The sequence below is a fragment of the Ovis canadensis genome, chromosome 3 (genome assembly GCF_042477335.2).
Source record: "Ovis canadensis isolate MfBH-ARS-UI-01 breed Bighorn chromosome 3, ARS-UI_OviCan_v2, whole genome shotgun sequence".
Taxonomy (NCBI): domain Eukaryota; kingdom Metazoa; phylum Chordata; class Mammalia; order Artiodactyla; family Bovidae; genus Ovis; species Ovis canadensis.
Genome location: NC_091247.1, coordinates 148658412 through 148672772, shown reverse-complemented (window position 1 = coordinate 148672772; position 14361 = coordinate 148658412). Strand labels below are relative to the sequence as shown.

At 36.8% G+C, this 14361-nt stretch overlaps 2 protein-coding genes across 9 annotated transcripts in view; one reads left to right on the top strand and one right to left on the bottom strand.

Annotated features, from left to right (window-relative positions):
• Positions 1-14361, bottom strand: part of TWF1 (twinfilin actin binding protein 1) — a 51213-nt gene that overhangs the window by 1434 nt on the left and 35418 nt on the right. Inside the window, exon 11 of one of the 4 annotated variants that reach the window (XR_011255899.1) lies at positions 19-2112. The exons of 1 other annotated variant lie outside the window; for it this stretch is intronic. The gene's annotated coding sequence lies outside the window, so the exon portion shown is untranslated. Of the gene's footprint in view, positions 1-18; positions 2113-2238; positions 2806-14361 lie in introns of those variants that run through there. 2 more of the 4 variants (XR_011255903.1, XR_011255900.1) reach the window with 2 other exon arrangements.
• Positions 1-14361, top strand: part of IRAK4 (interleukin 1 receptor associated kinase 4) — a 37386-nt gene that overhangs the window by 8056 nt on the left and 14969 nt on the right. For all 5 annotated transcript variants that reach the window (XR_011255895.1, XR_011255896.1, XR_011255894.1 and 2 more), the window contains exons 3-9: positions 803-948; positions 1729-1911; positions 2297-2457; positions 3644-3708; positions 7288-7402; positions 7830-7939; positions 13246-13429. Coding sequence is in view for 2 of the 5 variants with exons in the window: in XM_069584537.1 (XP_069440638.1) it covers positions 803-948; positions 1729-1911; positions 2297-2457; positions 3644-3708; positions 7288-7402; positions 7830-7939; positions 13246-13429 (964 nt within the window). In the remaining 3 variants the exon portion in view is untranslated. The remainder of the gene's footprint in view (positions 1-802; positions 949-1728; positions 1912-2296; positions 2458-3643; positions 3709-7287; positions 7403-7829; positions 7940-13245; positions 13430-14361) is intronic.

Sequence of the window (14361 nt, the reverse complement as noted above, 5' to 3'; positions counted from 1 at the left end):
ATATTGCTTTCAAAACTGTTGATAGTTTTTTTCTTTTTTATTTATTTTTTTAAATTTTTACAGTGTTGTATTGGTTTCTGCCATATAACACAAATCAGTCATAATTATACATATATCCCCTCCCTCTTGAGCCTCCCTCCCTTTCCCCCATCCCTCCTATCTAGGTCATCAACTGGGCTCCCTATGTTATACAGCAACTTCTCACCAACTATTTATAAAGAAATTTTTCATGAAAAACTAATCTGTTTTTCCCTCAGTTGAAATGGAATATAGTTAAGATCCAAGGAATAATTCTCCAAGTGTATGTATTTTCTATTTCTTTAAGCAGCCTGATTTATTAAAAATCACAAGGCTAACAGTGTTAATAAGTCATGAAGGGAACTAGAATAGCTTAGTATGTTGAGAGTACACCTGTGTGTTCAGTGAGATATCAGTTTGAATCTCAGTTTGTATACAAGTTTATTGGCTGTGTGACTGTGGACTGCTTACCTCTCACGCTTTCTCTTTAGTACATTAGCATGATATTCGCAGTGTCTTTGAGAATTATATGAGTTCATGTTTTGCATCCTGTAGCCCACTGTAAATACTCAGTGTCTGTCAACTAATCATCACCTTCAGCATCTTTTCTTCCTTCTGCCTGTCTTTCCTATTCTCTGTAATTCTTGCTGACTCTCTTTCTGCCCCTTTCTTTTTTTAATCATAGGAAGTGCTGTGGACAAGAAGGGAATTGAGGGGAATAATACCTACTTACTTGTTAACTCTGCTTACATACTAATCTTATTTCTCTGTTACTTGCTTTAAGGAGATTTGAAGCATTACTGCAAACTGGAAAAAGCCCCACGTGTGAATTACTGTTTGACTGGGGCACCACAAATTGCACAGTTGGTGATCTTGTGGATATTTTGGTCCAAAATGAGTTTTTTGCCCCTGCAAGTCTTTTGCTACCAGGTAAACTGAGCGTGTCTACGATATCAGTGACTAGGATGGAAAGACAAGCGACAGAAATAGGAATATTTCTTCTCTTACTTTTTTCTCAGAGTAGATTAACCTTACCTTTAAGATTCTTCATTCTTTCAACTCTCCCTAACTCTTTAACAAGCACCCCGGACGCTGCAGACTTGCTGCTGAGAAAATCCTGAAACTGGTAAGACTTCAGGATTCAGTCTGAACATGCAGTTAAAGTCAGGTAGCTTTATGCCAATAGGAAGTTTAGAATGATGACAAAAAGCTCTTGCTTTTTTTCATCCTCAACTTCCACCCTGATGGGACTCTGTGATTTCTTACATTGTGTTCCAGTGGGTTAGTGTCTGATTGCCTTCCTTCCCCATCAACTACTTTTTCCCTTTGACTCTATTTACACCAGCAGTTCTTACCCTTCAGAGGGCATAAGAATCACCTGGAGTTCTTGATTAACATGTAACTTCCCAGGCTTTACTCCAGACCTCATTATCAGAATTCTTGAATTAAGTTCAAGGTCAATGTGTTAAAACAGGTACTTCAGTGCTTCTGCTGCAGGTGACTTATAGGCCACTTTTTGGAAACACTGCCTTGCCCATCCTTATCCAAATTTACAAATTCTTACTAGGTAAATTCTCGTGAGTGCTGTGAAAATATGGGGCCAATGGGTAGAAACTGGAATGATGTTAAGTAAATTGAGTTCCTAATTTAACTTTTTCACAAACACTTTTTCTTATGTAACAACAACTTGTATCTTATTTCACTTGTTAGATGCTGTACCCAAAAATGTTAATACACTGCCTTCTAAAGTCACTGTAACAGTTCAGCAGAAACCGAAGCCCCTCTGTGGCAAAGACAGGACATCTGTGATATCTGATGAGAATCTTGAACAAAACTATGTGCTACCTGACTCCTCAAGTCCAGAAAATACAAGTTTAGAATTTAGTGATACGCGTAAGTAATATTTGCCTTGCTTTCTGCTAGTGAGTTTGTCATGAGACCATCACTGCTTTAAAATAAAGCTCTCCTTTTGTTTATTTTCTCTGGCAATAGCTCTTCTGTGGTCTTGTTTTCCTCCTGATTTATTAGGTGTCCTCTTCATTATTTTAGTGTTATAGGTGAGTAGATGTAATAGGACATGAACAACCACAGAAGCTGTGATAAAAAAAGAAGTAAATATTTACATAGTTTGAAAGGGTCATTTTATAAAGAAAATAAGTGACTAGAGTTTAAATATTTACATAGGTATGAAATATCCAAATTGAGAAAATACTGAAATTATGAAAACCAATTTCTTTTTTATTGAAGCACTCTTTTTCTTATTCTATTGACATTACAGGTTTTCACAGTTTTTCATTTTTTGAATTGAAGGATGTCACAAATAACTTTGATGAACGGCCCATTTCTGTCGGTGGTAACAAAATGGGAGAAGGAGGGTTTGGAGTTGTGTATAAAGGCTACGTGAACAACAGGACTGTAGCAGTGAAGAAGCTTGCAGCAGTAAGTTATATTTTCTGGAAGAGAAAAAATTACACTGTTTCCTAGTGTGCGTGAGTGAAAGTTGCTCAGTCGTGTCCGACTCCTTGCGACCCCATGGCCTGTATAGTCCATGGAATTCTCTAGGCCAGAATACTGGAGTGGATAGCCTTTCCCTTCTCCAGGGGATCTTCCCAACCCAGGGATTGAACCCAGGTCTCCCGCATTGCAGGCAAATTCTTTCCCAGTTGAGCCACAACGGAAGCCCAAGAAGACTGGAGTGGGTAGCCTATCCCTTCTCCAGCAGATCTTCCTGACCCAGGAATAGAACTGGGGTTTCCTGCATTACAGCCGGATTCTTTACCAACTGAGCTATTAGGGAATAATAAATATTAAATTAATCTTTAGGAAACATATTATTTCAGTGTGTATTTTCTCTCAGTAAACATCATTCTAAATTGGCAATTCTTAACCTTTAAACCTTTGTTGAAAGCTACAGACACTGTCTCTACAAGAATTTAGTTGTATTCACATACATACAATTATGCACATAATTTGGGGAGATTCATAAAATAGAGAAGCTGAATTCTACACAGTGCTCCATGTAGAATCAATATTAAAACATTAAGATGCTAAGAAAATTTTATAAAAATATCTTCCTTATTTACTTTTCTCATTTAAAAATAAAGTTTAGAAAATATTGCAATAAAAAATTTTAAAAATTCTCATTTGCACCCTTTGCATTTCTATTAGAATATCTTATATTTTAAATCTATTCTCATATTCTAAAATATCAATACAATGCATTTTTTATAATAAAGATCCCTTTGTCATATATGTTGCAAATACTTTTGCACATCTTGTTTTTCTTTTTGCCTTCAAAATTGCTTATGTTTCCTAACACACTGAATTTTTTTCAGAATGTTTACAGTAAAGTCTCTTATTATTTCATTTTGTTCCCACAATGAATCACTGAAGTATATGTAGTTATATGAGTTATATGGTTTTCTTCCTTCCATTTAACCAGCCATGAGACCTTGAGCAAATCACTATTTCTGGTTCTCAGTTGTTTATAAAATGGGGAGAATGATGACTTACATATATTTAAAAAAAAGCAGGATCTGCCAGATGATCTCTAGTACCCCTTCTAGCTTTAGGAGCCTCGGGGTTATTGTATGGTATTACATTGTATATTATTTTATATTTTTAGATGGTTGACATTAGTACTGAAGAACTGAAACAACAATTTGATCAAGAAATAAAAGTAATGGCAAAGTAAGTTAATTTGGCAGTATGGTACCATGGAAGAGAGTAGAACAAGAAAGGACCTATTTCTTACCCAGAGTATGCCAAGAACTGGTGATATTTTTAAATATAGGCTAAAATAGTTTAATGAACTTGACAGAACTTTAACTCTACAATTTTATGGCTACATATACTCACTCATATGTGTGTAGATTAAACAGCAGTCATTCTAAATCATGGCAAAATTATATGGAATTTCAACTATCTGGATAGTTGATAATGGAACTATGATTCCATTATCATGTTTTCTGTTCCCAAAATTTATGAGAGGTAAATTATAGTATATATATGCATGTGTGTATAAATATATATTTATATATTAATATATACATGGCAAATAGTCCATTTGATATGTTAACACCATAAACCAGGGAAGTGTTATATGCAAGAATGTTTAGAAGCCATTGACTCAGTATGTTTGAAAATTATCAGAAAGAGAAGGAAAAACAAATTGGGAAATTTATTCTAATAATTATAGTGATTGATACTTCACTATATGTTGTTGTTCAGTCGCCAAATAGTTTCTGACTCTTTGCCACCACATGAACTGTAGCATACCAGGCTTCCCTGTCCTTCACTATCTCCCTGAATTTGCTCAAACTCATGTACATTGCATCAGTGATGCCATCCAACCATCTCAACCTCTTGCCCTCTTCTCCTCTTGCCCCTGATCTTTCCTAGATCAGGGTCTTTTCCAGTGAGTCAGCTCTTCACATCAGTTGGCCAAATATTGGAGCTTCAGCTTCAGCATCAGTCCTTCCAATGAATATTCAGGGTTCATTTCCTTTAGGATGGACTGGCTTGATCTCCTTGCTTGATCTCCCTCAAGGGACTTTCAAGAGTCTTCTCCAGCACCACAGTTTGAAAGCATCAATTCTTCAGCACTCAGCCTTCTTTATAGTTCAACTCTCACATCCATACACGATTACTGGAAAAACCGTAGCTTTGACTATACAGACCTTTGTCGGCAAAGTGATGTCTCTGCTTTTTAATATGCTGTCTAGGTTTATCATAGCTTTCCTTCCAAGAAGCAAGCATCTTTTAATTTCATGGCTACAGTCACCATCCACATTGATTTTGGAGCCCAAGAAAATGAAGTCTGTTACTGTTTCCATTGTTTCCCCATCTATTTGCCATGAAGTGATGGGACCAGATGCCATAATCTTACATTTTTTAATGCTGAGTTTTAAGCCAGCTTTTTTACTTTCTTCTTTTTCACCTTCTATACCATAGATCAAAAACTGTAATGCATTAACCGATTGTTATAACCACAATTGTTGTAACCACCCCCAATACACACACTTTTTTTTTCCCGCTGAGATACAGAAACATTAAATAACTTTATCCAAGGTCACTTAAACATAAATATGTGGGTTTCAAATCCAGATCTGTCTGACTCCAGAACTTGCGATTTTGAAATAAATCCTAAATAGGATTTACCAATTTATTCTCATTAGACCCATTGCTAGAAATGACCAATTCTAGTTGCTTAATGTCAAGAAAGAAAGAATAGATTGGAATTAATTTTTTCAGTAAAAATAATGTACACTGAAAAAAATAAAAAGACTGTCCAGGATTTGTTCTTTCTACTTCTACTTCCACTCTCCAGTCCTAAAAGTAACTTGTTCAAAATAGATAATCTGGAAAATACAGGAAAATATTCATCCCTGGAATATATCACTCAGAGATAACCACTGCTAGTATTTTGATGTACTTGCTTCATGATGAGTGTGTGGCATTTTTTCCATGTTGAAACATTTAAAATTATTGCATAACATTCTAGCATATATACAAATTATGTTTTATTTAACCATTTCCCTTCCATATTTGTTTCTAATTTTCAGTATTACAAATTAAAGTACCTTTAAATCTCTTACATAAATATTTAAGTGCAAATATGCTTTTTTCATCAGGAGACAGTCCTGGAAGAATTACTGGTTCTGAATGCATGCACTTTTTAAAGACTTTCTGAATATTTGTCTAAATGACTTTGTAGTTGTTATAGTAATTTGGTGGCTCAGATGGTAAAGAATCAGCCTGCAACGCAGGAGACCCAGGTTTAGTCCCAGGGTCCAGAAGATCTCCTGGAGAAGGCCAAGGCAATCCACTCCAGTATTCTTGCCTGGAGAATGAATCCCCATAGACAGAGCAACCTGGCGGACTACAGTCCATGGGGTCACAAAGAGTCAGACATGACTGAGTGACTTTCACTTCACATACTTCTACCAGCAGTTTATTGCAATTTCACAACTGCTACCACAATACCATTAAATATTATTGCTGTTCTTAAAATAAATATCAACCTCTGGCCCTTATTAGCAGAATGACCTCAGCCAAGTTTCTTAATTGTCTGTTTTCTCATTTGTAAAATGGGATAATTATTTTAATAATGAAATGTTTCATTAAGTTATTTTAAGGGTTAATTAAACAAAGCAGGTAAATCAAGTACCACATGCCTTGTTAGTATAAACTCAGCAAATGTTATCTACTCATTTTTAAAGTGTGCCAATTTGGTGGAAAATGGAATACTTGCTGTTTTAATTTGCACGTCATAGAATATATTCTGGGCTCTCATATTTGTTGCTCTTTAGTCACTAAGTCCTGTCTGACTCTTTTGTGACCCCCATAGACTGTAGCCTACCAGGCTCCTTTGTCCATGGGATTCTCCAAGCAAAAATTACTGGAATGGGCTGACGTTTGCTAGTTCAGGGGATCTTCCCAGCCTAGGGATCGAACCTGCATCTCTTGCTTGGCAGGCTGGTTCTTTACCACTGAGCCACCAGAGAAGCCAGAGGGCTGTCATACGTATTTGCTCATTTAATTCTCACAGCATTTATGTTACATAATAGGCATTATTACGCACATTTACCAGGGAAAGTTGCTGAAGCTCAGTGAGGTTGTTAACTTGTGAAAGGTCACATTTCCAGGAGGTAGCAGAGCTGTACTTTTAAACTTAGGACTTTGAGCCCAGATTTCTTTGTACTTACTGTACCATAGATGCCTGCAGTTTTGTTATACTTCAGCTTTATTTAGTCTTATTACTCTCAAGTATATAAAGAAACTCAAGTTAGGTTATAAATAACCAGATACTGTTAAAGATCAAAAATGTATAAATTAGATGTAATTGAAAATCAGATATCTGTAAATCAGTGCTTTGAATGTGTTTGAGAATTCTTGAAAGGATTGTCATACACGTTTCAACACACTTCTTGAACTCTTGTTTACGCTATCATTAAAAATTATGTGAAACAATGGTAAACACCTACCTAGTTCTTAACCAAACTATTATATATGAATTATTGAGCTTTAATTTTAAAATCAAAATTATGTTGATTAATATTGACCAAAAGGGAACTGTTTATAGAACATTATAAACAGTTATACTAAACATATATAAAGATTTAGAAACATACGTATCACATTGCAATAATGTATAGCATATAATTATTTCTTTCTCTGTTTTCTTTTAAAGCTCTAAATTGAATAACGTAATCAGGGAAATATGTGTATATATGGTAATAATTTTGGATGGAAAATTATTTGCCACAGGTGTCAACATGAAAACTTAGTAGAGCTCCTTGGTTTCTCAAGTGATGGCGATGACCTCTGCTTAGTGTATGTTTACATGCCCAATGGTTCATTGCTGGACAGACTGGCTTGCTTGGTAAGATATTTTTTATTAGGTTGTTTGCTTTCCTGTTTCTGTGTTGGAATTCTAATATTTTCTCTATGACAGAATCTTTTAAACTATATTAATATCTTTCCTAGTTTGTAAAAACTATATAGTTGTTATTTAAACAATTGGAATTCCCTTTCTATCAGATGATAATCTAAAATGTAAAATTATCAGTCAAGGCTAGATTTTGAAGATGCTCTCATATATTTTTATTGTTTGATAAGAAACGCTAACTTCCATTTGATCTTATTTAGCTCTTTTTGTTTAACAACTTAAAAAGTGGTAGTTCTAAATTGTTAGCAATGTAATAATATGGTCAGTAGCTGCTTAGAAGAAATGTTCTGTTATATATTTTCTATAGATTTGTTTTATTCTCCTCTTTTATTTTTAATTGGTTTGTTTCTTACTTCGTAAGGATGGTACTCCCCCACTCTCTTGGTACATGAGATGCAAGATTGCCCAGGGTACAGCTAATGGCCTCAGTTATTTACATGAAAACCATCATATTCATAGAGATATTAAAAGGTAAATGCTGCCTTTAAAAAGCTTTTGGAGAATGGTCTTTAAAGAATAATTTTCTCTCACTCTTCCTATTCACTATTGACATGAACTTCTTAACTTGCCATGAAAGGTCGTCTCACTAAGGACGTCTATAATCTCCCTTATTTCAAACCCAGTGACCTATTTCTAGTACTCATCCTAAGTAACCTGTGTCTTTTTGTTTGTTTTTCACAGTATGTTACTCTGTTCTTCTTGTCAGAATTATTTTCTTATTTTCTGGATCATCACTCTTTTTTGAATCACTTTCATTCTTCATGAGTACATTTCAGTTATCTTCCTTGTTATCTATTTATTTAGTTAACAAATATTAATTGAGCATCCATTATACGACAGGTACTGTAGATGGTATAGTTAGCAAAAGTAGCATTTGTAGCATCTGTCAGCAATCAGATAATCACAAAATAATATTAGAACTTTAGTGTATAGTCTATAGGATTAGTATAAAAAAGAGTTCCCTGAGAAAATGAAACTTAAGCAGAGATCCAAAGAATGAACAGGACATGAGTGAGCACAATTTGAGGACAGCTGTAGAATATGGGGGAAAAGTATTCTGGGAATAAGGAAGCACATTTCTGAGACCAGTGTTCAGAGGGAACATGATGGATTACAGGAGGTAAAATAAATGACTGAAGTGCAGAAATTGAAGGAGTGATTGATAGGAAATAAGATAAAATTATAAGGTAGGAAGAGAGCTAAGCCCTGTGTAGGACCTAATAGACCAATATAAGAGCTTTAATTTTATCATAAGTATAATCAAATGCCACTGAATAATTATAAGGAGGAATGTGGCATCATAGTTGAGTTTTGAGAAGATCACTTTGGCTTGAGTATAGAGACTCATTTGTAAGAAAGGGGAGCTTGGAGCCTGTCATAGAAGATTTGGTGATAACAGTTTATATGAAGAAATGTGAACAGATTCTTGCTTACTCTTGCCTGCAGGGTGGGTGGGTAGCATTCAGGGAGAGGAACATGTCAGGAATGACAGGAGGATTTATGGCTTCCAGAACCGCATTCTGGAATGATTGTGGCATGATTCATTTACAGAGAAAGCACTGAAAGAGGACAAGGTTGGGATTGGAAAATGTGAGTTCTCTTTTGTACATGTTGTGTTAAAGGTTCCTTTAAGATACAGAAGTGAGTAGAGATGTTAATCAGCATGACGTACATGGTGGAGCTAAAAGAAGTCTGAGCTAAACATATCAATTTCTGTGTTACTATGTATGGGTTGAAGAGCTAGCATATAGTTACCTTAACTTTAAGAAAGATACAGATTAAGAAAAGGTTACAAGATTTAGCCCTGAGGAACTTTTTAAGACTTAATGGCCAAGTAGAACAAAATGAGTCTAAAAAGGAATCTAAGAAAGGATGCAATGAAGCTGAAAACCAGGAGAGTGTGGTATCCCTGAGAACAAGGAAAGACAGTTGGCTGAGAAGGATTAGTCAAAATTTTCAGTTGCTTTTTGGAAGTCAGAATGAAAACTGAAAAATGACCCATTTTAAAAAACATTTAAATGAAGCATTTGATTAGTGCCATGAAGGTCATTAGTGACTTTCAGGAAATCTATCTCCATGTAGAAATTGGGTCAGAATTCAGGTGGTAGTTTCATGAAAAGATGGGCTCAATAAAGGACAGAAATGGTGTAGACCTAACAGAAGCCGAAGATATTAAGAAGACGTGGCAAGAATACACAGAAGAACTGTACAAAAAAGAGCTTCACGACCCAGATAATCACGATGGTGTGATCACTCACCTAGAGCCAGACATCCTGGAATGTGAAGTCAAGTGGGCCTTAGAAAGCATCACTACGAACAAAGCTAGTGGAGGTGATGGATTCCAGTTGAGCTATTTCAAATCCTGAAAGATGATGCTGTCAAAGTGCTGCACTCAATATGCCAGCAAATTTGGAAAACTCAGCAGTGGCCACAGGCCTGGAAAAGGTCAGTTTTCATTCCAATCCCAAAGGAAGGAAATGTCAAAGAAGGCTCAAACTACCACACAATTGCACTCATCTCACACGCTAGTAAAGTAATGCTCAAAATTCTCCAAGCCAGGATTCAGCAATACATGAACCGTGAACTTCCTGATGTTCAAGCTGGTTTTAGAAAAGGCAGAGGAACCAGAGATCAAATTGCCAACATCTGCTGGATTACGGAAAAAGCAAGAGAGTTCCAGCAAAACATCTATTTCTGCTTTCTTGACTATGCCAAAGCCTTTGACTGTGTGGATCACAATAAACTGTGGAAAATGCTGAAAGAGATGGGAATATCAGACCACCTGACCTGCATCTTGAGAAACCTATATGCAGGTCAGAAAGCAACAGTTAGAACTGGACGTGAAACAACAGACTGGTTCCAAATAAGAAAAGGAGTACGTCAAGGCTGTATATCGTCACCCTGCTTATTTAACTTCTATGCAGAGTACATCATGAGAAACGCTGGGCTGGAAGAAGTACAAGCTAGAATCAAGATTGCCGGGAGAAATATCAATCACCTCAGATATGCAGATGACACCACTCTTATGGCAGACCGTGAAGAGGAACTAAAAAAAGCCTCTTGATGAAAGTGAAAGAGGAGAGTGAAAAGTTGGCTTAAAGCTCAACATTCAGAAAATGAAGATCATGGCATCTGGTCCCATCACTTCATGGGAAATAGATGGGGAAACAGTGCAAACAATGTCAGACTTTTATTTTTGGGGGCTCCAAAATGACTGCAGATGGTGACTGCAGCCATGAAATTAAAAGACGCTTACTCCTTGGAAGAAAAGTTATGACCAACCTAGATAGCATATTCAAAGGCAAAGACATTACTTTGCCAACAGAGGTCTGTCTAGTCCAGTCTATTCTAAAGGAGATCAACCCAGGGATTTCTTTGGAAGGAAAGAGGCTAAAGCTGAAACTCCAGTACTTTGGCCACCTCATGCGAAGAGTTGACTCATTGGAGAAGACTTTGATGCTGGGAGGGATTGGGGGCAGGAGGAGAAGGGGACGACCGAGGATGAGATGGCTAGATGGCATCACTGACTCGATGGATGCAAGTCTGAGTGAACTCCAGGAGTTGCTGATGGACAGGGAGGCCTGGCGTGCTGCGATTCATGGGGTTGCAAAGAATCAGACGTGACTGAGCGACTGAACTGAACTGAACTGAGTCAAGGCTATGGTTTTTCCAGTGGTCATGTGTGGATGTGAGAGTTGGACTGTGAAGAAAGCTGAGCACCGAAGAATTGATGCTTTTGAAGTGTGGTGTTGGAGAAGACATCTTGAGAGTCCCTTGGACTCCAAGGAGGTCCAACCAGTCCATCCTAAAGGAGATCAGTCCTGGGTGTTCATTGGAAGGACTGATGCTAAAGCTGAAACTCCAACACTTTGGCCACCTCATGCAAAGAGTTGATTCATTGGAAAAGATCCTGACACTGGGAGGGATTGAGGGCAGGAGGAGAAGGGGACGACAGAGGATGAGATGATTGGATGGCATCACCGACTCTATGGACATTAGTTTGAGTAGACTCCGGGAGTTGGTGATGGACAGGAAGGCCTGGTGTGCTGCGATTCATGGGGTCACAAAGATCAGCCATGATTGAACTGAACTGAACTGAGGAGAGAGTGAAATATGAGTATAAACAAATCTAATGAGACACTGTTATTTAGCCCATGAAGGGGGATAGCTGGAAATCAATGTGTCATTCAGCAAACTTTTTTTTTTAAGATGGCAGAGACCAAAGCATGCTTTTATGCCTGTGGGAAGAGGGATGTGATAGACAGAAGAGAGAAGTGAGGTAGTTTATAGAATAAGGTTCCTGAGAATGTAGAGAGGAGTCCTGTACAGGGATTAGCCTTAGAAAAGAGAAGAATCACCATCTCCCATCCCTTACTCGGTGTATTTTAATGGTCTGTATTCTAATTGATTGCTACCTCATTGTTTGTTCTGCTAATCCTGCGTATTCTTACTGAGGGATGTGTTGACTTCAACAGCTACCTCCATGTGGGTGAATCAAATCTATATCGTCAGCCTCCAGTCCTGTATTTTCAGTGTCTCCAGACCAAATCACCCTACCACAATGTTCCATAGCAGTTCCTAAGTCAACATGTTAGAAGTCAAATTCATTTCTGTTCCAACCCAAATTCTTCCCTCTGTGTTTTTTTCCTAATCAAGTGAAGTCAGTATTCATCCCATCTTCTAAGCTAAAGACTTCCTCATTCCCCATACCATATAAATTACAAGGTTCTATTGAGTGTACCTCAAAATTTGCACCTCCTTTTCTCCTCAGCCTTTATTTACACTTTCACTATCTCTTATTTGCTTTTTCACAAACTTTCTTGGTCATCCTTTAATTGGTCTGTGCCAGTTCTTATCTGTGCTCTAATATACTGCCAGGTTGTGGTTCTAAAAATCAAGTTTGATAACATCATTCCCCACTATGAAACATTCAGCTGGCATTCTGTTGCTTCCAGGATAAAGTTCAAGTTCTCCTCACATTCCATTGACACTAGTTACTTCAAATTGAGCGTATGTTTTTTGTTTTCATCACTGTGTCCATTCTGTTCCATTTGCCTCAAATGCCTTTCTTTCCCTCAGTAACCTCAACTTCTAATAATCCTTCAAGACTACACACACTTTTCACCTTCTGCTTGAAGTTTTCTGCAGTTCTTCTGCACACACAGTTGTTCTCTCAGCATCACCATTAGGAATTTTTAGAAATTATTTCTATGCCTTTGTCACAGACAAGATTCTAAGATTGTCCCCAGGCCCAGCACTGAGCTTAAATACTGTAACACGTTGTGGGTCTTCAATAAAGTTTTGTTGAATGAAAGTATGATTGTATGAGCAAATGCATAAAATAAATGAATTAAGATCTTTTAGCCATATTATTTCCTCTTCAAAAGATTTCAGAGAGAGTACCCCCTAAGAAATGATACAGTTGAGATACTCTGGTTGGAAGTTTGTTTTTAAATGAATTGAGAAATTTTAGGGGAGGAATTAAGAAGGGTGCTTTCACATACTTTGAGGGAAGTTGCCCTATAATAAATTATTTGTGAAATAATAAAAATATCACTAATGTGAAGAGTTTTACTTCACTTTTTTTTCAAATTTTCCTTATAGAAACAAAAAGGAAGACAGTTTTATGCTGCTTTAGCTATAATCCTTAATCCAGATTTATTTACATAAATTCAACCTTTTATGATGTGTATTATAAAATACTCTGTAAATACATACAGTGTTATACCTTCCTAAGGAACTATTTGATTTGTTTAAAAAGAAAAACTGTTTTTCAGTGCAAATATCTTACTAGATGAAGACTTTACAGCCAAAATATCTGACTTTGGGCTTGCACGGGCTTCTGAGAAGTTTGCCCAGACAGTCATGACTAGCAGAATTGTGGGAACAACAGCTTATATGGCACCTGAAGCTTTGCGAGGAGAAATTACACCCAAATCTGACATCTACAGCTTTGGTGTGGTAAGTTTCATATATGTGTATTTATGTATACATGTAATAGGCTTCCCAGGTGGTGCTAGTGGTAAAGAACCTGCCTACCAATGCAGGAGGTATGAGATACAGGTTTGATCCCTGGGTCAGGAGGATTCCCTGGAGAAGGGCATGGCAACCCACTCCAGTGTTCTAGCCTGGAGAATCCCATGGAGAGAGGAGCCTGGTGGGCTACAGTCCATGGGGTTGCAAAGAGTTGGACACGACTGAAACAACTTAGCATGCATGCACACATACTTGTAATATATTATATTTTACTATACATATAATTAGTAGCAATAATCATTCTGGCTGTACTTGTGAAATTGAAATAGAATATTTTGAATACACCTATGTTGCTTAGCTCTCATATGTAAGGATACAAATTGCTCACTTTAACCTCTAGTTAAATGAGAAAGTAATAAAAACTTCTCTGAATTTGTAAGGCTTTTAAATTGATTTCTGAAATTACTGTAAGAAATAATATTTTTGCCACATGAATTAGCATGAAACTTAGTATATAAATTGTGTCCTACAGTATGCATTTTAGTGTCATATTTTAAAGAGGAAATTTTTTGAAGGAAATATGTTGCGGCATTTTCTGATCTACCAGTTTGATAATAACCTTTTATGATGGTGTAAGGAGTGGGGCAGGAGTGGTTGGAGAATTGGAAAATCCTTTATCTTTTACACTCATATGTGTTTCTATTATGGATGTCTACTGTCATAACACTGTGAAGTTAAGGCACAAGTTTCTAGGATATGCCTGAGGTTTAGAAAATAGTATTCTCCTAAAAGCCAGAGAAAATTATTCTTGTGAAATATCTTCTGCAAGACAGGAAAAAGAGTATCTCCAGAACACATATTTAGGGGGCTGATTGTTTAGTGAGTTGCCAGTATTAAAGAATTGCGTATAGAGATGG